We start from the raw sequence: 22,294 nt of genomic DNA on the forward strand, positions 1-22,294 counted from the left end.
ATTTTAATTTTCATTCTACATGAAATATTTTTTTTTATATTACATAATTTTAAAAACTTGGTTACAGTATTATAGTAGCTACAGGTATTACTGAATTGTAGAACAGAATACCTATACAGTATTGCATATTTCAACTATTGTAGGTATTGTGTGTTAAGGACAAGGATGCCTCACTGTACACATTGATTGTACAGTACCGGCCATTGACCGAAAATGAGATAAAGACAAATGTTGATCAAAAGCTTAACTAAGTTTAACATGTGTAAAAACGTAGGTCAGTGACTTAGTTTTGCTGTGATCAATAGAATATCAAGATACAGTACAGTACATTACTTTACCTGGCGTGTTTGAGGAAAGGTAAGTTATATACAATACAAAATTTACCAACAAGCAACCTAATTAGAGTAAAAATGTCAAAATACTGTATTGGTCACAGTGATGTAATATTTATGGTGCTGTAGTACAGCTACTCCGCGAAATGTACTCGTATGTATTAAGTGTTATGAATTCATAACCAGTGTAGCGTGTGAGGTATACAGGTACAGTCGAACAGACAGGTTAGGGTAACATATGCCCTTTGTACATTTTTTGTTGAGCATAGAAATGCATAGATCAATGAATTATACAATATAATGAATACTATAAGATAGTTCTTATTAATGGTACCTGTATGGAATTCCTCAGTAAGACGTGAGGTGCTGGCAGGTACAGGAAGAGCGGTGGCTGCTGTGCTGAATCATACCTGGCACACGGCCTGTTCACTCATCCTCCTGACAGATGGCGCCACTTCTCACATCACCATCTTTAAGGTATTCTATATTAAAGGAAATTACAGGTATTCAAATAAAGTACTGTCGTAGGTTTGTGGTACAGGACAAATACAGCGATTGATTATTTTACAACTCAATGAATGTGCTGTGTTAAACTTTCTACCATATGGGTGAATTACTTATCAGTCTTAATCTTCTTGACCCTTTCTGCTAATTCGCTTTATTTAGGCTTTTTAATCTCTTTTCTACTTGTATAGTGGCGATAAACTTCAGGTGAGATCCTCTTTAGTGTTCTTCCAATTTTTTTCTTCTCTATTTAGGTTATTTAATATCAGTACAACAATATCTGGCCAAATTTAACTTTCTCACCGGTCTTTGTTTGGACATTAAAAATATGTTTGCCCGATGATATTTGATGACTTTCGAGCGAATTTGATATTCATTTCAACCGGAAATCAATAGTTTTGGAGACCCTCCCCCACCCATCAACCTTAACGAAAATGTAATTTTTTTTCCGAGTAAATCACAAATAAAATACCAACCAACCAACAAAACAAAACCTAACCTAACATAACAATATTTTTCTGGTGAAACTCTGCAATTGCGATCGTCACTCCACGAAAAACTATAGACCGGTGAGCCTGACCAGCATAATATGTAAAGTACTTGAGAGTTATTATCAGAGATGCCGCGATGGAACATCTACTACGAAACAACCTTGTAAAGGATTGCCAACACGGTTTTATGCCGGGGCGCTCCTGCTTAACACAATTGTTCAAGGTATTGGATATTTGGACCCATATTCTGGAACGGGGTGGTAACATCGACAACATATACCTAGATTTTGCCAAGGTTTTCGACAGTGTACTCCACGAAAGGCTGAAAATCAAACTGGAAGGGTATGGAATTCAGGGAAATGTCCTAGCATGGATAGAAGACTTTCTACATGACCGCAAGCAGTGTGTGGTGATTATTGGCATGAAATCATCATCTGTACCTGTGACAAGCGGGGTACCACAGGACAATGTATTGGGCCCACTGTTGTTTGTTTGTTTCATAAATGACATGCTTGACGTTGTACACTCCTCCATACAAATGTTTGCGGATGATGCCAAGTTATTTCGGGAAATTAAGAACCATGCGGACTGTGAAGAGCTGCAGAAGGATCTCTGTGAGCTCCAAGAATGGTCGAAGAAATGGCTGCTGAGATTCAATGTCACGAAATGTAAGAGGATGCACCTGGGGCGTACCAACGGTAAGGAGGGCGTATCATATGTCCAAACGGGATGAAGAAACTGCATTATTTGAGACTGAATATGAGAAGGACCTACAGTAGGTGTGTATGTTGACAATGTGCTGAAGTTCTCGGGCCATTGCGAGAAGAAGGTAAATCAGGCAAATAAATTATTGGGTCTTATAAGAAGGTGCTTACCCATCTGGAGTACTGTCCCCTCAACTACCCTGTGAGATTGGAGCGCCTGAACTTGCTTAGCTTATACTACAGGCGGGCAAGGGGGCGACCTGATTGAGGTGTATAAGCATCTCAAGGGGCACTACTCAGTCGAATGCCCTTACTTGGAGCTGGCAGACGCTCGCCCCACAAGAGGTCACAGCTCAAGATTGAAGAAGCAGCAAGTCCAGAAAACTGTGAGGGCAAACTTTTTCGGAGTGAGAGGTGTGAACTCTTGGAACGGTCTACCAGAGAGTGTTGTGACGGCACCGAGTGTGAGCTCTTTCAAGACCAGACTTGACCAACACTGGAGCAGGTTCAGGTACATTCAGGTGCCGGTGCATGCCCAGTACTTGCCAACAGTGCGTAACAGAGACGTGACCGATCGCCTAAGCGGCTAACGAGCCGTTCAGTGGTGAAGAGGATAAAATTAAAAGTAACGTAAAATAATCTCTATCACAATGTCAGCGCAGCTCTTTCCACCTGTTCAGCCATATCTGGTATTGAAAAATCAAATCTCCACTCCCGACGCACCCACGCATTGTTCATTGGCTAAGACAAAAAACTCTTGCCCAATTATAGGTGTCCTATCGCTAATGCCAATAAGAAACTCTCCCCCCTCCCCCGCGTTGTAGACGCTTAAGAAACCAGCACGGAGGTAAGGAACACTGCGTGATGGGTGGTCAGACCTCTGTGAGACGTAAACTACAAATGGCGACACTTGTGACTGACCAAATCTAATAATATTGAAAAATTAATATATCGCTTATCCTTAATTTTCGGCGGAAATAGCATAGACGAAAAAGGTCTTAGAATTGTCTAAACATTACGAAAAACATATTAATAACAGCGAGAGAAAGACCGGTGTATGACTGAAATTTCGCCCAATATCTTATACATCTCATTTTTTTATGAGTTGTCAACCCAACGAGACACACTGTACCCAAAAGTTTCATTTAATGTACAGGGGTCACTGCAGTATTATACCCTGGCAAAAATTAGGACACTGGAGAGATTATAGTTGGGTGGTATAGTGTATACCGTACCATACAGTATGTGCCTGAATTTAGTCCAGTATACAGTAAAGTAGACGTACTATTGTATGTAGTGATGGTTTATTTATCTTATAACAATAGACAACCGTCAGTAACATAATATGGTGTTCCTCTTCAGGAGCTGGATAAGCTGCAGTTTCCTGGAGGAATGGCAGTGTTTGAGGTGGCGCTGGACAGCCAGGATGTTAATGTGACACAGATGAAGTTTTCCCAGGTGATCCGTCACGCCCGGCAGGTAGGTTACTGTCACTCACTGTTGAGGTGGGGATGTCACATACATGAGAGTTAAGCGGTAAGGTGGTCTGTAGAAATACTGTTAAAGTGAGTGGATCATTCTAACACAATGGCTAAGTGTGAAAGTCATTCACACTATAGATGACAGGTCAGTACAGTACAGTACTTTATTTATTTATTTATTTTTATTTATGATCTATTTTTATTTATTTATTTTTTTTACGGGGAATACCCCACCCGGGCACAGGTCTTCGACCCACAACGAGGTCTGGGGGCGAAAAAATACGAGTAAAAAGAATTTAAAAATATAAAAGAAAACTATAATATTAATCTACACCACGAAGATGCCGGAAAACTTTGAAGTGAGACAGATTGTATGAGTATGGAAACACAGAAGGCAGAGCATTCCACAGTTTGGCTGTGTGAGGAAGGAAGGATGTACTATAACGGGTTATTCTAGTGTGACCGACAGCCACAGAGAAACGGTGGGCACCGCGGGCAAGACAAGTGTTACGAGCCCAAGGCCTTGCCGGCGGTACACAGGATGCCAAATCCACCGAACATTGCTCGTTAAAGTACCTGTAAAGGAGAGAGAGTGAAGTAGCATTGCAGTGAAGAGAAAGGGAAGAGAGATTATCAACTAAAGGAGGAGTGTTAAAAAGACGAAATGCCTTTGATTCCACCCTATCTAACAGTTAGGACGAATGAATCCCTTATTAACTTGAAGCAACTGCTCAGGAGTGAAGTAGTTATGGCATCTGTACAGCATTCCCAGCTTTCGGGAGGCAGCTTCAGCAATGTTGTGGATGTGCGGCTTCCATGACATATTAAAGGAAATGGTGAGACCTAGCATATCTATTATAGAATTTGGCGGAATGATTGTGTCCTGAAATGTGATTGGTGGAAGATCATCTAATTTGGAAAGTGTAAGTGGCAAATACTGTGTTTTATAACTTAGATATGTAGTTCACTTTCACAGTACCTGTACTACTTAGGTGGATGGAGAGGTTATTTTCATATGAATAGGCTGGCAGATAGGTTTATTAACATTATTATTATTGTGAGATGAGGCACTGCTGCTAAAGTGACCTTGTCATTCCTACTGCTGGTGAGGTGGAGAAATGTTATAGGAGCACAGCATTTATCTTATTGTTGAAAAGGGTTGATGGCTACTGTTAATTCTTTTCATGGGTAGGTGACAATCCCCGAACAGCACAGTACAGTACTGGTTACATTGGCAGGTTGGTGTCTGTATTGCTGAAATGAGAACATTAATTTCACATGACTCCCAGTGTGTTAATGTTAACAGGTGCGGCAGTTGTCAAGGTGTGTGACGGTAATGTTGGTGAGTAGTGACCAAGAGTTCCTCGCTGCATTTGCCGAGTGGTCCCTCAAGGGTCGCCTTCTAGTATGGTCAACACGGCTCCTCATCATCACTCAACAGCCATTACAGGAATTGAGGACCCTTATGTCCACTCACTGGACTTTTTCAATGTTGAATGTCATCCTGATAAACTTGGACATGGGTCAAGAATTAAGGTACACAATGTGACACTTATAATACGGTATTTTGATGGTATTTGAAATAATATTTTTTGTTGCTCGCATACAAGAAACACTCATAAAGATTATAATGAAGTAATTTGGTAAAGGTTTTGCTGTTAACTATTGTTTTCAACATTCATTTCCTTTTTTCAGAGACTTTGAGAGATTCCAAATTAATATTGTACTGTACTGTATTGTACTAGCATTTATAAAAGACACTGCACAGGTGCGGAGTGTACACTCACCTGCCGTACAGCCCCAAGGGAGCCAGGTTAGTGCGATTGGCCACATGGACAAACACCCAAGGACTTGTCTCCATCACCCGCATCCCAATATTTCCCAACAAGTTCTCCAAGTAAGTACTATAGTGTTACGACCCTATGGTAGATCGTTACATAAACACAAACTACTGAAGTCTTTCAAATATATCAGTATTTATTATTATATTCTTACTCCCAAGTTCTCCCAACAAAGGTCAAGTTAACAGGTCAAATCCTAAACAAGTCAATAAAAATATGAACATTTATTAAGTAATTCCCACCACCACCAAATATGTACATAAAATAGAATAAATAACAACAATAATAATAATATGACAAGATGTTTGGAAGTGGCTGAGTGAGGACTGAAGGTCCAACAAGATCACACAAAACCAATGTGAAGCAAAACAAATCTCAATAGTCAAATGCCAACTCCTATAACACCAGAGAGAGGGTAGACTACTTAACTTAAGGCAGCTGTGCCTAGACTGACTACCAGCCAGTCACCAGACAGCTGTGCCTAGACTGACTACCTACTACCAGCCAGTCACCAGACAGCTGTGCCTAAACTGACTACCTACTACCAGCCAGTCACCAGACAGCTGTGCCTAGACTGACTACCAGCCAGTCACCAGACAGCTGTGCCTAGACTGACTACCTACTACCAGCCAGTCACCAGACAGCTGTGCCTAGACTGACTACCAACTACCAGCCGGTCACCAGACAGCTGTGCCTAAACTGACTACCGACTACCAGCCAGCCACCAGACAGCTGTGCCCAGACTGACTACCAGCCAGTCACCAGACAGCTGTGCCTAAACTGACTACCGACTACCAGCCGGTCACCAGACAGCTGTGCCTAGACTGACTACCTACTACCAGCCAGTCACCAGACAGCTGTGCCTAAACTGACTACCGACTACCAGCCGGTCACCGACGTCACCTCTCTACCGCCAAATACTGACGTATCATATCCTGATTGGCCAAAATGTAAACTTTATCTAAATTACCCTACTGACATTAGTTCCACTTATCTAACCTATATACAAACATGATACAATAAAATATACTCAAACATAATATATTAACTACATAAAGTAATAAATAAAGTTAATAATTAAATGGTGAATCATTCAGTGTGGACGAGTAATGGGCGGAACTGCTCGAGCCAAAAACAGAAACTTATGGCGGACACTTGTAACATACAGTACATTATTTTTTCTCTCCCTAACTTGAAAGAAAAAGAGTACATACTGTATTGCTGAAATGTTATTTTTTTCAATAAAATACATCTCACTTTGTCATAATATATATTTATTCCATTTGCATAATGTAATATACTGTACAGTCACCCAAAAAAGTCCTGTCGCGAACCACGATTCAGACTCGTGAACCCGAAGCAGTAGACACTGATACATTATTCTGTCCATAAATGCTTCGGATTCAAGAGTCTGAATCTCGGGGTTCATGGTTCGTGACAGGACTTTTTTGGGTGACTGTACCTGTACACAGTATTAGCAGTTGAAAGGATTTTTTTTAGATAACAAGTACAGTATGTACTATAATTATCACCCATACAACACTGCACCTGCATAAACTATTCTTTTTAATCAGTGAGTGAGCGAGCCAGTCAGTCACTCATAATTTCTCCACATCAGGGATCTTGGTTTTTCTGTTAGTGAATCAATCAGTGATTCTTTTACTTACTTTTTTACTTTTATTTTCTTCACCACTGCTCGGCTTCTTAGCTGCTTGGGCGGTCGGTCATGTCCTGATACAGTATTCAGTGTGTAATTCTCTGTTAACAGATCCTTAAATCCAAGGGAAGCCCAGTGGTAGGACTCCATTGTTGGATCACTGTATCCTTGGGTATCCCTCGCTTAGCATTAATTTACTGAACGCTAATTCAGTTTAGCGATAAAAAAATTGACATTTCTCACTTACAATTAGGTCAAAATTCATTTTAGCGATAGCTTGACTCAATGGAAAGGGAAAAAAGGGGATGAGGTGGCCTTTGAGATGACAAGTTGCCATTCTTACTTTCATCTTTATCCTCTTCTCCACTGATCGGCTTTCACAGTCAATATTTTTGTTGGGCAGATCATATTCAGTAAAAAAATTTATTGATTGGTGAAGGCCAACTAGATTTTAAAAGACCTACCTATAATTTGTTTTCCTTTTTGGTTTTTGCATAATGTAAGCGGTATTGAATGTGAAAGCAGTATGCTGTTCATTTTGATATGATTTCATATTCTGCATTAAGGATATAGTGAAGGGAACACTCTCTGCAGGTAAACTTAAGCAGTACTGTACTGTAGCTCAGATCTTGGGACTGAATATCTAGGATGGAAATATGAAACTATTCAAATTGTTTTATGTACAGTAAATAACATTAAAACTAAATAATTTAATAATCACGTGAATCACATTACTATACAGTACAGTCGTAATCCTACGTTTTGCAGTTTTTATGGATCGTCAGTGAATGTAACAGCCTTGACCTATGCACCTCATTGGATGACCTCTGGTAGTGGCAGTAACACACAGTATGCTGGCATGGATTATCTCTTGCTTAAGACTATAGCTGATGCCCTCAATTTTACCATCCACGTGCTGCCATCTGCCTCCTGGAAAGAAGTATGTATTTATTTAGGTAATCCTTTTCACAAATGATCAACAATTCCCAGGTTGTACCTTATGCCTTCCCCAATACAGTGTTGCATTTTGTACACTTTATCAGTTGGCTTGTTTGTGTCAGCTAATAGCATATATTTCTAAAACAAATTATACAGTACCTCCAGTTAATACCAATTGAAGGATTTTTATAATAACCAGCTATTACCTGTGCTGTCATTCTTGTCATTCTTTTTCTTGCCATACATTTGATGGTTTAACTGTATGTACAGTAAGAATGATGAGTGCTCTGATCACTTGACACCTCTCATATTATTATGGATGGCGTCCAACAGAAATACCAGCATCATAGATATGCTGATTCATATGAATAAGTCAGGGAAGAACACTTTTCATATTTTTATTATTATTTTTTTTTTAATTTACCGTTTTGATAGGCTGGTGGCTTATTCATGCCCCCATTCTTCCTGCTGACTCTGTGTTAGTAAGAGGTACAGGCCTGATCAATGCAGTGTTTAGGACGATGCAAGTTGCCGTAAAGCATGAAGGCTGTTGCTGGTATTGGCCTGACTGCATAGTCAAGGTGAAAGAGGCGATTGCAAGCTATAGGGGAACGCGTTCCCTAAGGACGAAAATAGATGAAGCTGGATCCTTGCTGGTTGCCAAACTAGAACAAGTTGGGAAAGAGATCCTTGCTAGGACTTAGGAAGTAGCTGGGCCACGGGAGATGGCGGAGAGTAATGCAGGATCAGAACAGGTTCTACAGCAGCTAGGGACTCTGAAGAAGTGTGTCGAAGAAATGACAATTAGCGGACGTACTGTTAGGGGAGAAGAGGAACAACGGGAACGTTTCCAGCGTAGAAACAATGTAATAGTTTTTGGAGTCCCTGAGAACCAGGCGGAGGGAACTAAGACTAGGATAACACACGATAAGATGCAGTTTAAGAATATTTGTACAGAGGTTCTGAAGATGCCATCAACCCCTCAGGATGTGAGGAGGCTGGGACAAAACCAGGGGGATAAGCCTCTTCCCCTCAGGAACACACTAGTGAGTGAGGAGGAGAAATGGGAGGTTATTCGGCGGGCAAAAAACTTAGCAAGGAGCAAGGCATCACCCAGATCGTACGGTAATGCAGGGGGGACAGCACAAGAAGCTCCTGCAGGGCTTATATTCAGGGGTTATATTCAGGGGGAGGGTAGTGGAAGCAAGTGTGTCGACACAGAGCCAGGGGGCTCTACGAACAACTACTGTATAGACCGGTGAGCCTGACTAGCATAATATGTAAAGTACTTGAGAGTATTATCAGAGATGCCGCGATGGAACATCATCTACTACGAAACACCCTTGTAAAGGATTGCCAACACGGTTTTATGCCGGGGCGTTCACGTTTAACACAATTGCTCAAGGTATTGGATATTTGGACCCATATTCTGGAACGGGGTGGTAATATCGACAATATACACCTAGATTTTGCCGAGGCTTTCGACAGAGTACCCTACGAAAGGCTGAAAATCAAACTGGAAGGGTACGGAATTCGAGGAAATGTCCTAGCGTGGACAGAAGACTTTCTACATGACCGCAAGCAGTGTGTGGTGATTAATGGCACAAAATCATCATCTGTACCTGTCACAAGCGGAGTACCACAGGGCAGTGTATTGGGCCCGCTGTTGTTTGTTTGTTTCATAAATGACATGCCTGACGTTGTACACTCCTCCATACAAATGTTTGCCGATGACGCCAAGTTATTTCGGGAAATCAAGAACCATGCGGACTATGAAGAGCTGCAGAAGGATCTCTGTGAGCTCCAAGAATGGTCGATGAAATGGCTGTTGAGATTCAATGTCACGAAGTGTAAGAGGATGCACCTGGGGCGTACCAACGGTAAGGAGGCGTATCATATGTCCCAACGAGATGAAGAAACTGCACTATTTGAGACTGAATGTGATAAGGACCTAGGTGTGTTTGTTGACAATGAGCTCAAGTTCTCGGGCCATTGCGAGAAGAAGGTAAATCATGCAAAATAAATTGTTAGGTCTTATAAGAAGAGTGAAGTGCTTTCCCATCTGGAGTACTGTCACCCCGTCTGGTCCCCTCAACTACCCTGAGAGATTGGAGCGCCTGAACTTGCCTAGCTTATACTACAGACGGGCAAGGGGCGACCTAATTGAGGTGTATAAGCATTTCACGGGGCACTACTCAATCGAGTGTCCTTACTTGGAACTGGCGGACGCTCGCCCCACAAGGGGTCACAGCTCAAGATTGAAGAAGCCGCAGGTTCAGAAAACTGCGAGGGCAAACTATTTCGGAGCGAGAGGTGTGAACTCTTGGAACAATCTACCAGAAAGTGTTGTGACGGCACCGAGTGTGAGCTCTTTCAAGACCAGACTTGACCAACACTGGAGCAGGTTCAGGTACATTCAGGAGCCGGTGCATGCCCAGTACTTGCCAACAGTGCGTAACAGAGACGTGACCGATCGCCCAAGCGGCTAACAAGCCGATCAGTGGTGAAGAGGATAAAAGTAAAAGAATGAAGTTCTTGGGAAAAAATGCAAGTTTTTTAGGGTCACATTATGTAACACCCTTCCCTTATCTGATCTGGGATTAATCCGGGGATGCAGTGGTGAGAAGCGAGTATGCTACTGCTGTACTATCACCAGTTTTAATGGTTCTCAATACTCTTCTCACTCTGAAACAATTTAATTATTAGAGAGTTTTTGACTGCTGGAAACCTTCACTAAGTTTGAAAAGATTCCTTTGGGGATTTAAAACATATCTTTCATGACTTCAAAATCTGTATGTAATAACCTTATACAGTAATCACACAGTTTAAAACCTAACCAGTTGTCAAAGATGCAAATACAGAAAGGTGCAAAGTTTTGTTGCTCTACACCGGATCCTGGTGACAAATTTGGCAGGGTTATATGGACCGCTTAACGGAGAGGTATGGGTGAGTACTAGCAACTTATATAAAAATAAATTGGACATGATTATTGATGAATTCATGGTATGTAAATCAATACTGTATCTTGTAAAATCTTAACATCATATTCGCAGGTAACTGATCAAGTGGAGGCTCGGAGATCATTCGTGGCGAGTATCGTCTACGTAGTTCTTCCTTCTCGTATGGAGAAGTATGATTTTACGCAAATATTTGACTTTACTCCATTTTGCTTTGCTACCTCGAAGCCAGAATTGAAACCTCAGTGGCAGAGCCTCTACAAACCTTTCACCAAAGATGTGTGGGGTGCAAATCTAGTTGCTATTATACTTGTAACTGTGGCCTTTCACATGGTAAGATTGTTTAAATGAACTCTCATACCTCATGATATATATATATATATATATATATATATATATATATATATATATATATATATATATATATATATATATATATATATATATATATATATATATATATATATATATATATATATTACTGTACTCCTGAACGTGCTGATTAAGAATTTGTAATCCACAATTTGATACCTGAAAAATTAAGTGCCCAAATGACATATCAAAATTTAAATTATTTTTTAATCTTAATTACTCGCTGCCTATGGTTTTTCATGAGAAAAATCCACAACCTGCCTTTAACTGTGATCTCCTTAAACATTGTGAGATAAGAACTATCTGAAATAAGAATACAATATTAATTATGAAAGGTTTAGTGATCGTTACAAGAACATAACAGTGTGCCTAGATAGTGCAGGTATAAAACAGTAGTAAAGAGTAAGGCAGTTTGATCAGGGATAGCCTACAAAGATTTCAGATTAATTACTGATCTCTAAAATCTCTTAGTTACATCCATCAATTAAGTTTGTGTTTTTTCAAGTGATCAAATTAACATTATAGTACAGGTATGTCCAAATAAACAGCCTGATAGTATATTCATGGTCTTATTGTGAACTATTTCCCTTGTGTCATCACAGAAATAGTTTAATTTCATATATAATTAATTACCGTAAATAAAATATTTATATTTCTTTGTTGATAATCACAGATCACGCTATAACCTGAGGCATCTTTCAGATTACTCATCTAGACGTGTCAGGGGAGGTAAGAGGCAGGCTTGGTCCTGGTACTGTGCTGCAGGAGGTTATTGCAACACTGTTGGGGCAGAATCTCTCTGGACAGCTTCCAAGAAGCAGTTCCAACCGTTTGTTAATAGCTGCCTGGTTGATGTTTGCCTTTGTCATCAGTTCAGCTTACCGAAGTATTCTCACAGCATCTCTTACACTCCCAAACATTCCTTCGCGTCCTGAGTCCGTGCAGGAACTTGTTCCTCTTATAGACAGGTAAAAGTAAAAGATGTGTACAGTAAGTATTTATTGCAGTGGTGTAAACTAAATTTCACTATACTATCTTCTGACATATACCTGTACTAATTATAATAGTTGCACTGCTCACCCATCCATGCCAAATTAGACAGTGAATTCATTAGGTCATCAAGATCGTCTTGGTGATGTCACTGATGTGAATGTAACATTTTTGCTGTTATTCGCGATTAAAAATTTAAATATTTCCACTACTTGACTAGAGCTAAGCTGTGTGGTTACAACTATAAAATCAATGCCACATGCTAAGATTTATACAGAAAATATAAATTAGTCTTGTCCATGGCTACAACTGACAATGATGGGTGGGGATAACAGTAGCAGTGTAACAGAGATACATCCTGAACATTCCACCTGAACTGTATGGTACAGTACCTACAACTTACACTAATTTCATCTGAATCCTTACCAAATATTCATGCCACTTTTAAATAATGTGATATTTTTTTTTAACCTAAATTGCATTGCAAAAATATCCCACTTATTTTTGACATTGTGTTTTAAAAGAATATACCGTATACTAAACAGAGCAGCACACTTGTGAGTCTCCCTGACAACTGACCGTGCAGGAGCAGCGTGTCTCATAAAGAAATCAGTGATTCGTCTTCTTTGTTTTAGCACAGATTTGGGATCTATTTTAATGAACATTTTTAGAAATTGGTGGTTTTAGGAAAATTCCAGTTTGTGGGTTTTTAGACTTGGGACTTTGTACTGTATTATATCATTAGATGGGGATATATGGTACCAGTGTTGATTATATATACTGTACAGGTATATGTTTTTATTCTCCAGGGCAACAATAGAATCATATGGAGTGAGTCACAAGAAATTTTTAACACAGTCAGAGTCAAGTGTCTTCAGATCTCTCGGAGAGTTGATGGTCACTGGAGTGGATGCCATTGATGGACTGAAGGAGTCTCTGAAAAATAAGTGAGTTACCTTTTTAATTTCATATTATAAACAGGTTTTTTCCTGGTGGTTAATACTTAGTTAAAATTTATCCTGTGCTTGTAGTGCTGAGTTAAATAACACCAGAAATATATATTAAGTCCTGTTATGATACTAAGATAACCGTTGTGAAAAATTGTATAGTACCTGTACTGTATTGTGCAAATCTGAAGGTTACTGAACTTCTTTTTATCTTTGTGGTTTGTTTCTTTCTGCTTAGGTATGCTCACTTAGGTGGTGCTCAGTACCTCGAACTTGTGATTGCTAAACACTTCACACAAATAGATGGATCATCACAAGTATATATTGGGAAAGAAACAATAGTTTCCTCAGTAGCAGCCTGGCCAATCCCCCATGATGCTCCCTATAAACCTTTTCTTGACCGTTGCATAAAGGCAGTCACAGAGGTAAGTGTAAATTCACTACAGATTGCTTTGATATAAGAATTCATTGTGTTAAATAACAAATTCATAATGGTGTAAAAGTTCATCCAGACAACCAGTCCATTGTTTAAACGTTCTTTTAGGCTGGAATCTATGAAAAATGGAGGAGAGACACAGTGAGACAAGAGGCTATTCGTGCAAACCAGCGGAAGTTTCTAAAACTACAGGAACAGGGTCTTGAAGCGTCTAAAGACAGTGTCACATACAGTAACAGCAGGAAGGCTCTCACCTTACAACATATGCTGGGACTGTATGCTATCTTCGTGATAGGTCTTGTCATTGCTGGAGTCGCCTTTTTAACAGAAATATTAATTAGGAAGTATTCTGCACCATCTAAAAGGTGTTGGTGTTAAGAAACGTACCCACAATAGTGTTGATGAAAAGTCCAGTACAGTATTAGTTAAGTAGAAAAGAGAAATTCATTGTTAATAAAAGAATCAATTAATATGGTTATATTAGTAATAACAATAATCATCTGTGAGGTCCTGTTCTATGATGCCGTCGTCCTGATCGTCATCGCCTACAGCCCAATAAGTACAGGGGTATACGTCTACTTGGCAGTTCGTCGTTTCACTTTTCTCTATAAATGTATTTTTTCTTGTCTCTGTCTTATTTTTGGGAAGATAAATTAGTAACCCCCCTCCCCCCATTCAACTCCTGGCGTCATGACAAACCAGGTTGCAGTCATGCAGGATGATCATAGTCGTCATAAATTCACTGGTGAGGACCCACGGGAGTCTGTTTTTTATTTCTCAGAAGATGTAGAACTTACTATTGGAGTTAGGAATATTGCCTCGGACTTAAATAAGATATTCTATTTGAAGAGTCGCCTTAATGTGGGTGACAGTAAGATTAGTCAATACTGTATATTCAAACATTACTTTGTCAAATTTACCAAGTACGATGAGTTTTGCCAGGAATTCATTGATAGTTTCTCAAAGGACCCTCAGATTGAATCATTAGTAGATTAACTCGATTTGCTGATACAATGAAGTCCAGAGTCATTGTTCCTCCCTCTTCAAATATCATATTCAGCGACCACTGTCACCACGGCTACCATTTCAGACTTGCGTAATACCGTGGTGACTTCTGAGAGGACAAATACTGATCAAACCAATATGTCTCTTGATAATGTGTTTCAGCTTTTTGGCTATGTGCATTTTGTCCCTTGCCTAGGTCTGAAACAGTTGACAGTTACTTTTATCCTTTTTGCCACTGATCTGCTCATTAGCCGCTTGGTCGGATGGTCACGTCTCTGTTACACACTGTTGGCAAGTACTGGGTATGCACTGGCTCATGAATGTATCTGTACATGCTCCAGTGTGGGTCAAGTCTGGTTTTGAAAGAGCTCACACTCGGTGCCTTCACAACACTCTCTGGTAGACCGTTCCAAGAGTTCACAACTCTCACTCCGAAAAAGTTTGCCATCACAGTTTTCTGGACTTGTTGCTTCTTCAATCTTGAGCTCACGATTGCAATATCTATTTTTTTTAATGAAAAATAGTTATGCTAAGGTAATGCAATTACAGGATGTCATTAGTGAGTATAAAGGATAAGTGGAATGATTAAGTCAGAATGTTACAAAATGCATTGGCTTCTGGGGCTGGGGGAGCTACCACTCACTCCAAACTCTCTAGCATAATGGGTCTCACTGTTGGCGCTCTCCAATTTATGTAACCATCTGAATTTCCACCTTAATAATTAAGAGGATCAGTTGTTAAGAAATTGCCATCACACCCCTAGTTACATGCCACTTGGATGATTCCCAAATACTATACCTGTAGAGGATTCCCAGATACTGTACTTGTGGAGGATTCCCAAATACTGTACCTGTAGAGGATTCCCAGATACTGTACCTGTAGAGGATTCCCAGATACTGTACCTGTAGAGGATTCCCAGATACTGTACCTGTAGAGGATTCCCAAATACTATACCTGTAGAGGATTCCCAGATACTGTACCTGTAGAGGATTCCCAATACTGTACCTGTAGAGGATTCCCAAATACTGTACCTGTAGAGGATTCCCAGATACTGTACCTGCAGAGGATTCCCAGATACTGTACCTGCAGAGGATTCCCAATACTGTACCTGTAGAGGATTCCCAGATACTGTACCTGCAGAGGATTCCCAAATACTGTACCTGTAGAGGATTCCTAGATACTGCACCTGTAGAGGATTCCCAAATACTGTACCTGTAGAGGATTCCCAGATACTGTACCTGTAGAGGATTCCCAGATACTGCACCTGTAGAGGATTCCCAGATACTGCACCTGTAGAGGATTCCCAGATACTGCACCTGTAGAGGATTCCCAGATACTGTACCTGTAGAGGATTCCCAGATACTGTACCTGTAGAGGATTCCCAGATACTGTACCTGTAGAGGATTCCCAAATACTATACCTGTAGAGGATTCCCAGATACTGTACCTGCAAAGGATTCCCAAATACTGTACCTGTAGAGGATTCCTAAATACTGCACCTGTAGAGGATTCCCAAATACTGTACCTGTAGAGGATTCCCAGATACTGCACCTGTAGAGGATTCCCAGATACTGCACCTGTAGAGGATTCCCAGATACTGTACCTGTAGAGGATTCCCAGATACTGTACCTGTATGCATAATTTAAGAATATAAACTAAACTAGACCAGAATTCAGATTAAAACCACAAAAGAAATTATCCAGTTTCAGTACACAGAAAAAACACTAATCTAGTATTGCTTCTGCGGATGTGAGAAATCTGACACCCAATCCATCACTAATAAATTTATACTGTACTAGTATTTATATGCACTCATTTGAAACTCTTTGGAAGCTATTCTAGAATCTCAATAAATTTCATATGACACATTTATAATTTTTTTTCATTAATCCAGGTTTCAGAACAAAGTTTTTCTCAAAACAATTTATACTTACAGTACTTTATAGGATTGCTTATCAAAGGCAATGAACTTAAGTTCTCGGGTCATTGTGAGAAGAAGGTGCATCAGGCAACGAAACTAGTAGGTCTTATAAGAAGGTCGTTTAGAAATCTGGATGGTCCGTCGCTCGTCGTGATCTTCAAGAGTGAAGTGCTTCCCCGTCTGGTCCCCGAGGTATGCTAGAGACTGTCAATTGATTGAAAATGTCCAAAGGAGGGCCACCAGACTGGTGCCTGCTTTATGGAATCTCAGTTACCCAGAGAGATTAGAACGCCTGCTATTGCCTAGCTTATACAATACTACAGACGGGCAAGGGGTGACCTAATACGAAGTGTATAGACATCTCAGGGGGCACTACTCGGTCGAATGTACCTGGAGCTGGTGGACGTCTGCCCACAGATACGTCCCTGTTACACGCTGTTGGCAAGTACAGTACTGGGCATGCACTGGCTCCTGAATGAGTCTGTCCTCGACTTACGACAACCCGGACTTACGACGGTCATTGTTGTTATATTATATTAAAATATTTTTCATTATTTTCGAGTTCAAACGTTTGGTCGTAATGTCTAGCGACGCCGTACGACAACTTCGGCTGGCACTCTGCCGCGTGTGTACGGCATCCACGTTGTATCCCGCTCAGTTTGTGTATTAAAAAGGTAAACGTCTTACAATTATTACAGTATTACGTATTATTTTCGTCGGTCTTGAAACAGCTCACACTCGGTTGCATCACAACACTCTGGCAGATTGTTCCACGAATTAACAATTCTCACTCTGAAAAAGTTTGTCCTCACAGTTTTCTGGACTTGTGGCTTCTTCAACCTTGGGCTAAGACCCCTTGTGGGGCGGACGTCTGTCAGCTCCAGGTATGGACACTCGACTGAGTAGTGCCCTCTGAGATGTTTAAACATTTCAATTTGGTCACCCCTTGCCTGTCTGTTGTATAAGCTAGTCAGTTGCAGGAACTGGTGTGGTTGTACTACAGTATTGTCATGGATAAAGTTAAGTAAGGTTAGGTAGGTAAAGATTGCGTAGATGAAGTTAAGTCAGGTCAGGTATCGTTAGGTTTCATTACATTTTTTTTTTTTTTTTACCACACAATTTGTCTCTATTTCAAAGCCCTGTCCACTTTGTGTAAAACAAATGTACCTTTTTTACGTGAAATCGAGACGTCAAAATAACTCTAAATACATAATTTTGGGACGAAGTGTTAAAAAGTATTTATTTTTTACTCTATCTTTATAAAAATCAAAGAAACTTCGTGATTGTATTCTACTGAATCGTAACCCTTTACAGAACAGTACTGTACAGTACTTATTTATTATAACTTGTAGTTATCTTGAAAAATTCTATCAATCCTTATGAAGATAAAGTATGACTTGTTTCTGTTTTTTATATACATGACAATTTCAAACTTTGTCCACTGTTGGAGCCTAATCTTAAAACTAGTCTTAAATTTCCAGCAATATATCGGTTACTGTGTAGTTTTGAAGCAGTGGTGTGTTTTTTTGCAAACGTTGTTCATCAATAAACTGCCGAGCACAATATAAGATATGGAAAAGTGGTCTCACTGCTAACTGTTGCCAACTTGTAAATACCGTGATGTTCTTTATATCCCTGCTAAAATAGTCGCATGTTTAAAAAAATACAATAATGTGTATTGGTTAACTGTCTGCTATATTTGTGTTCATATTAAATGGTGTTCATACTGTACTATAGCTACCACCATCCCTGGATATCTAAAGTTGGATGTAAATAATCCACTGACAATATATAAATTGTTTTCATTGAATAATATGGTGTAATAGCACAATATCATATAAGGCTCAATGGGATTAATGTGTTTTGAACGTCACGGCCGCTTGGTGGCGCCACCGTCTCGGAAGGCAAAAAAAAAAATAATAAAATAAATTATCATTGATGCTCCATCCTCCTATAATGCCAGAATCCTTGCTTTTATTCATACATAATCATTCATAGTACTGTATGTAATATTTGGTAAATTGTAAAACAGGGCTAAACTAGTGAACTGGTGCACGGTGATTGGTGAGTCAAGGAAATAGACAGTGAATTGGAACAGGTAAAGAAAACACGCAACTGAGAGATAAGTGACCTCTGGGGAGGCTGAAAGCGGGAAGTTGGGTGGCAAAAGAGACTGGATGATGACGTGATGATGCTGGGAGGTGACCTAGTGAGACTAGGCGGAGGGGAGGCTGAGATAACTTAGTGAGGCTGGGCGGCAGGATAGGTCGAGAGATAATCTAGTGAGGCTGGAAGATGACCTGGGAGGTGACCTAGTGAGGCTGGGAGACGACCTAGGGAGGCTGGGCGGCAGGAGAGGCAGCCGCAGGTAGTATCAGTGTGGGTTCGGGCGGCGCGGGGGGTGCACGTGTCCGCTCTCTGGCCAGGCTGGTCCACGCGCCACACACGTCCTCGTCTGGAGGTGCCTCAAAGGTGTGTTGTGCCCAGCCGCTGCTACCCCGGGAGTCTACCTCACTGCGTCTGAGAAGGAATAAATTGTGAGGTGGTTCCTTATTATGGAAATTAATGTCAGAAAAGATGTCTTGTTGAGAACAGGTGATGACGTGATCGCCACGTGTTAGTGAGTCACCCATAGCAGCAGGAAGATGCGTTCGTGAAGCGTCTGCGTTTCTGCAGTTTCTTGTGGTGATGGTCAATAGGTGAAATAAAAGTAGAGAAGATACCAGTGAGGTTGGTTGTTATAGGTGTTTATATCACAGCAGTGTTGGCGTTAGTAGTTGACCGAGGTGAGGCGTTGTGTCACACGTGTCTGTGGGGTGTGGGTGCGGTGCCCATGGTAGGTAACACCCTCGCCAGGCAGCAGGGGGCCGCCCTCTTCTAGGAACAATGGAGGGCGTGTGTCACGGTGCAGGAGAGGGCGTGCTGCCCCACGAGCCCATCCCTGCACCCCCGATGTTCAGTGGGGAGTCACCAGGCGTGGCGGACAACACCTCGGAGGAGGAGTCACTCTATGGTGGCTTGCTGGAGAGGTTGAGGGGGGAGCCTGAGGAGGAGGCCTGGCCTGCCGGTCTACCTCGCAGCCAGAGCTACACGGAGGGAAGCCTGCAGCTAGCAGCCACGCCCTCCCTCACCCACGCCCAGAGCCACAACGCTCTCTTGGAGGACCCAAGTCCCCAGGCGGATCCCCAAGGCTCACACTCCTGCCTTCATGTCCTTCATACAGTGGTGGCCTGCCAGCAGGAGCAGATAGGAGTCCTGCAGTCAACGCTACGGGATTTGGCTGCAACATACACCAGGAGAGAGAGATCCTTAGTGGCCAAGCTCTCGGCCCTCCAGCAAGAGACTAGACAGAGGGACACCAGGCTTCAGCCACATAAGGTAGGTCCTGCCATGTTCCACTACCATAAGGTACAGTAGGTCCTGCCATGTTCCACTACCATCAGGTAGGTCCTGCCATGTTCTACTACTACCAGGTACGTCCTGCCATGTTCCACTACCATAAGGTAGGTCCTGCCATGTTCTAATACCATAAGGTACAGTAGGTCCTGCCATGTTCCACTACCACCAGGTAGGTCCTGCCATGTTCCACTACCATAAGGTAGGTCCTGCCATGTTCCACTACCATAAGGTACAGTAGGTCCTGCCATGTTCCACTACCATCAGGTAGGTTCTGCCATGTTCCACTACCACCAGGTAGGTCCTGCCATGTTCCACTACCATAAGGTAGGTCCCGGTTGTTCCACTACCATAAGGTACAGTAGGTCCAAGCAATATTCCACTACCATTCAGGTAGGTCCTGCCATGTTCTACTAACACCAGGTAGGTCCTGCCATGTTCCACTACCACATAAGGTACAGTAGGTCCTGCCATGTTCCACCATATACAGTAGGTCCTTACATGTTCCACTACCACTGCAGGTCCCGCTGTATGTTCTACTACCATAAGGTAGGTCCTGCCATGTTCCACCACCATAAGGCACAGTAGGTCCTGCCATGTTCCACCATAAGGCAGGGTCCCCACAAATTCCACTACCATCAGGTAGGTCCTGCCATGTTCCACTCACATCAGGTAGGTCCCGCCATGTTCCACTCACCATTAGATAGGTCCTGCTGTTCCACTACCATGAGGTAGGTCCTGCCATGTTCCACTCACACCAGGTAGGTCCTGCCATGTTCCACTACCACCAGGTAGGTCCTGCCATGTTCCACTACCACCAGGTAGGTCCTGCTATGTTCCACACACCATCAGGTAGGTCCTGCCATGTTCCACTACTACCAGGTAGGTCCTGCCATGTTCCACTACCATGAGGTAGGTCCTGCCATGTTCCACTACCACCGCAGGTCCTGCTGGCCATGTTCCACTACCATGAGGTAGGTCCTGCCATGTTCCACTACCATGAGGTAGGTCCTGCCATGTTCCACTACCATCAGGTAGGTCCCGCCATGTTCCACTACCACAGATAGGCCCTGCTATGTTCCACTACTACCAGGCAGGGTCCTGCCATGTTCCACTACCATGAGGCAGGTCCTGCCATATGTTCCCCTTCCATCAGGTAGGTCCTGCCATGTTCCACTATTAGATAGGTCCTGCCATGTTCCACTACCATATAGGTAGGTCCTGCCATGTTCCACTACCATAATGTAGGTCCTGCCATGTTCCACTACCATTAGATAGGTCCTGCCATGTTCCACTACCATCAGGTAGGTCCCACATGTTCCACTACCATAAGGTAGGTCCCAAGCATGTTCCACTACCACCAGGTAGGTCCTGCCATGTTCCACTACCATCAGGTAGGTCCTGCCATGTTCCACTACTATAAGGTAGGTCCTGCCATGTTCCACTACCATTCTGTGGGTAGGTCCTGCCATGTTCCACTCACCATAAGGTAGGTCCTGCCATGTTCCACTACCAAGGTTGCTGCACAGTAGGTCCTCTTATGTTCCACTACCATGGGCAGTAGGTCCTGCCATGTTCCACTACCACCAGGTAGGTCCTGGACATGTTCCACTACCATAAGGTAGGTCCTGCCATGTTCCACTCACCATAAGGTAGTGTCCTGCCATGTTCCAGCCACCATCAGGTAGTGTCCCACATGTTCCACTACCATTAATAGATAGGTCCTGCCATGTTCCACTAACATGAGGTAGGTCCTGCCATGTTCCACTACCATCAGGCAGGTCCTGCCATGTTCCACCACCATTAGATAGGTCCCACATGTTCCACTACCATAAGGCATGTCCTGCCATGTTCCACTACCACCAGGTAGGTCCTGCCATGTTCCACTACCATCAGGTAGGTCCTGCCATGTTCCACTACCATCAGGTAGGTCGTGCCATGTTCCACTACCATAAGGTACAGTAGGTCCTGCCATGTTCCACTACCATTAGATAGGTCCTGCCATGTTCCACTCACTATAAGGTAGGTCCCGCTATGCCCACTACCATAAGGTACAGTAGGTCCCACATGTTCCACTCACCATAAGGTAGGTCCTGCCATGTTCCACCACCATCAGGTAGGTCCTGCCATGCACCCACTACCATAAGGTAGGTCCAAGTTATGTTCCACTACCATAAGGTAGGTCCCACATGTTCCACCACTATAAGGTAGGTCCTGCCATAAACTCCACCACCATAAGGTAGGTCCCACATGTTCCACCACACCATCAGGTAGGTCCTGCCATGTTCCACTACCATAAGGTAGGTCCTGCCATGTTCTACC

The 22,294-nt window shown here is 42.2% G+C and overlaps 2 protein-coding genes across 2 annotated transcripts; both read left to right on the forward strand.

Annotated features, from left to right (window-relative positions):
- The first annotated feature begins 696 nt into the window (after window positions 1-696).
- LOC121861248 lies at window positions 697-11,886 on the forward strand. The gene is made up of 7 exons (XM_042358895.1): window positions 697-809; window positions 3,394-3,510; window positions 4,819-5,048; window positions 5,281-5,409; window positions 7,779-7,950; window positions 11,003-11,239; window positions 11,881-11,886. The coding sequence occupies exons 2-7, from the start codon at window positions 3,424-3,426 to the stop codon at window positions 11,884-11,886; spliced, it is 861 nt and encodes a 286-aa protein (XP_042214829.1). The 5' UTR covers window positions 697-809; window positions 3,394-3,423.
- Window positions 11,887-11,990: 104 nt separating this feature from the next.
- LOC121861259 (ionotropic receptor 93a-like) lies at window positions 11,991-15,760 on the forward strand. Its single transcript, XM_042358906.1, has 4 exons — window positions 11,991-12,246; window positions 13,078-13,215; window positions 13,454-13,640; window positions 13,760-15,760. The coding sequence occupies exons 1-4, from the start codon at window positions 12,131-12,133 to the stop codon at window positions 14,027-14,029; spliced, it is 711 nt and encodes a 236-aa protein (XP_042214840.1). The 5' UTR covers window positions 11,991-12,130; the 3' UTR covers window positions 14,030-15,760.
- The last annotated feature ends 6,534 nt before the right edge of the window (window positions 15,761-22,294 follow it).

The sequence above is a fragment of the Homarus americanus genome, unplaced genomic scaffold, assembly GCF_018991925.1.
Source record: "Homarus americanus isolate GMGI-L3 unplaced genomic scaffold, GMGI_Hamer_2.0 scaffold21314, whole genome shotgun sequence".
NCBI lineage: Eukaryota > Metazoa > Arthropoda > Malacostraca > Decapoda > Nephropidae > Homarus > Homarus americanus.

Coding starts and splice junctions, on each gene's coding strand:
- LOC121861248 (XM_042358895.1), top strand. CDS start 3,424: ATGGCAGTGTTTGAGGTGGCGCTGGACAGCCAGGATGTTAATGTGACA. Junction 5,049..5,280: donor GACATGGGTCAAGAATTAAG/GTACACAATGTG, acceptor GACACTGCACAG/GTGCGGAGTGTACACTCACC. Junction 5,410..7,778: donor TTTCCCAACAAGTTCTCCAA/GTAAGTACTATA, acceptor TACGTTTTGCAG/TTTTTATGGATCGTCAGTGA.
- LOC121861259 (XM_042358906.1), top strand. CDS start 12,131: ATGTTTGCCTTTGTCATCAGTTCAGCTTACCGAAGTATTCTCACAGCA. Junction 13,216..13,453: donor AAGGAGTCTCTGAAAAATAA/GTGAGTTACCTT, acceptor CTTTCTGCTTAG/GTATGCTCACTTAGGTGGTG. Junction 13,641..13,759: donor GCATAAAGGCAGTCACAGAG/GTAAGTGTAAAT, acceptor ACGTTCTTTTAG/GCTGGAATCTATGAAAAATG.